Source organism: Apis dorsata, unplaced genomic scaffold (assembly GCF_000469605.1).
Source record: "Apis dorsata unplaced genomic scaffold, Apis dorsata 1.3 scaffold_292, whole genome shotgun sequence".
Taxonomy (NCBI): domain Eukaryota; kingdom Metazoa; phylum Arthropoda; class Insecta; order Hymenoptera; family Apidae; genus Apis; species Apis dorsata.
The window spans coordinates 1,083,286-1,085,815 of record NW_006263567.1 but is presented as its reverse complement, the minus strand read 5'-3'; the positions used below and the strand labels follow the sequence as shown (position 1 = coordinate 1,085,815).

At 39.6% G+C, this 2,530-nt stretch overlaps 2 protein-coding genes across 2 annotated transcripts in view; one reads left to right on the top strand and one right to left on the bottom strand.

Moving 5' to 3' along the window:
• Window positions 1-2,530, bottom strand: part of LOC102672661 (headcase protein) — a 146,868-nt gene that overhangs the window by 81,796 nt on the left and 62,542 nt on the right. The window lies entirely within an intron of this gene.
• The window catches only part of LOC102673112 (venom serine protease inhibitor), a 10,458-nt gene continuing 9,798 nt past the window's right edge, over window positions 1,871-2,530 (top strand). The window contains exon 1 of the mRNA XM_031511114.1: window positions 1,871-2,121. Within this exon, the coding sequence (XP_031366974.1) occupies window positions 2,070-2,121 (52 nt within the window). The 5' untranslated portion in view covers window positions 1,871-2,069. The remainder of the gene's footprint in view (window positions 2,122-2,530) is intronic.

The window sequence follows — 2,530 nt, the reverse complement described above, 5'->3', positions numbered from 1 at the left end:
ATATATATATATATATATATATTCGTGCAACTTCGCCAAACTTTCTCCGGTAACCCATATATATGAAAGAAACTGCGAATGGAGAGAGAGAGAGAAGAAAAAAAATCTCGCCGGTTAAGGCAACGTGACTTCCAAGACGTAATGAGAGAGACCGATCTTCCTCTCCTCCTTCTCCTCCAAGGAACAGGTTTTGTTTCGCGCGTGCAAAATAAAGAGAAAAAAAAAAAAACTTTTGCGGAAGAACGAACGCGGAGAAAGAAAAAGGATAAAGAACGAGATAAAGAGAGAGACGTCGATATCCATCCACCATTTGGTTCGAGCGGAACAAAGAGCGGGTTCGAGATACTGCGGGGACGCATTATGACCGATGAAATACCGTATTAAGGGTCCCTCCCCAAAGCAGGCCTCATCCTAGAAACAGACGCACCTGCCACTCGTTCGTCCTCAATCCGGGACCTTTTTCGAACCCTCGAGCGAGAGCCACAAGGCTCTTCGAATGGGATTGTTTCTCTCCCTTGTATCCGTCCTCCTCCTCCTCCTACTCTTACTCTTATTTCTATGTCCTCTCTCTCTCTCTCTCTCTCTTGCCAATCTCGCGACACGAGGCGCTTTGGTCACGAGTCTCATCTCTCGGGAGAATAGACAAGCGTATATACACGATGGCCGTGCGCTTATTGGATATCCGAGCGTGGAGAGGCTCCGTCCAAGAAGGGAGGACGATTCTTCGTTAAGAAGATTACCGGATTCGAGGGACCTAACGTTACCTGACCGGCGATTATTATTTCACGGGGGTGGGCCGAGGATCGAGAGGGATTTCGTTTCGGGAGGGTCTCGTGCGACCCCGTGACTCGGCCGATAAATCGTTGAACAGGTGTAAAATTGTCTGGTGACGATTTTATTCCTCGCGAGGAATTCGTGGACATTAAAAAGCAATGATGGTAAGTAATTTTTTAAGGAATTTTAATAAGGCGACGAGTGATGTCTAGAATTTTTTTCCATAAATGGATTCGAAATTACTTCTCTCTTTCTCTCTTTCTCTCTCTCTCTTCGATCTCTTTTTAGGGTAAATAAATAAAGAAATCTTGGATAAATTAAAAGAAGTGGATGGTAGCGAGTATTCCGTGGCAAGCGAGTTACTGGGAAGAGGATGACATCGCGATCGTAGATGGGAGGAATAACATTTCTTACGAGGAATATACGATGTTAAATGGTGAAATCTCTAAGGTAAATTTAAAGTCAATAGGTTTCCGTGAAAGTTACAAGGCGCGACAAGCTTTCTCGTGGATGAATTGTTTGACCAAAGACTTTCACGAGGGTTAAAGTGAAATTGATTGTTGAAAATTGGCCGATAAAAGAATATTTCTAATTCGGGTTTGAATCGCGTCATTAAAATTTCCCTCCCTCGATTATACTCGATTATACTGGTCCCGGCACAACCAGACAAATTCTGTTTTCAAAAGGTTTTTTCCAGGTATCCCGATCCTGAACAACAAAAGGGTTACGTGTATACACAGCGCGTTATACGTGTCGAAAATTTAAGAAGGGTTCCCGAGAAGAGAGAGGAAGAGGGAGAGAGAGCTATACATTTATACACGTGTCCCATCGACAAAGGTGTAACTGGTATAAAATAATCTCATTTGCAAATAAATGAAATATTCTGTTTTCTTTGTTTAACAATTTGAAGAATATTTGTTCAATGATTTATCGTTTAAGAATATTTGTTCTTCTTCCCTGCCATCGAAACACGATGTTCTTTCTTGCACGAAGCAAAAGTCGTTATCTGAAAAATTGACACAGCTGGCAACGAAGTAATAAACACAAAGTACCGGTAATTTCGAGTTAATGAAAATATATATTTATTAGCTAGTTTTAGTTATTTGACAACACCTCGTATGGGTAATGACACAAGATGGATAGATCGTTATTTGTCACGCGTGTTATCTTCGAGAATTTATATTCACGCGGACAAACATGTGTGTTTAAGATGTGGAAGAAGAAAAAGAAGTATAAAAAACAGGAATTTCGATAGCTTCCGACAGTAGAAGCGAAAACGACTTTGAAAGAAGAATATGCCCCGCTACATCTTTGCGTGTATACTTATTGCTACACTCCTCGCTTGTTGTAAGTATTATATGCTTTTTTTATAATTCCCATAACTGCATGACAAAATACGACGTTATTTAAATGCTAAGTAATTCGTTATAAGCGACAAAAAAAAATATTTCGTTAAATAAAATAAATATATACGCAACGATTCGAAATAATTCAAATATTTGCAATCGTTGACTTTCTAACAAAAGTAAAATATTCTCGCGAAAGTAAAATATAAAAATTAAGTATCGAACTTTTAGCGTAACTTCCAATTGGAAGTACGATTTCAATTTCGAAAAATATTGTGATTTTATTTACTTTGCTTTTCGTAAACAGATGTCGATGCACAAAAGAACGAGGAAAATGTAAGATGCGAAGAAAATGAAAGACCATACATATGTGGATCGCTGTGCGAGCCATCTTGCGACGCTCCACATCC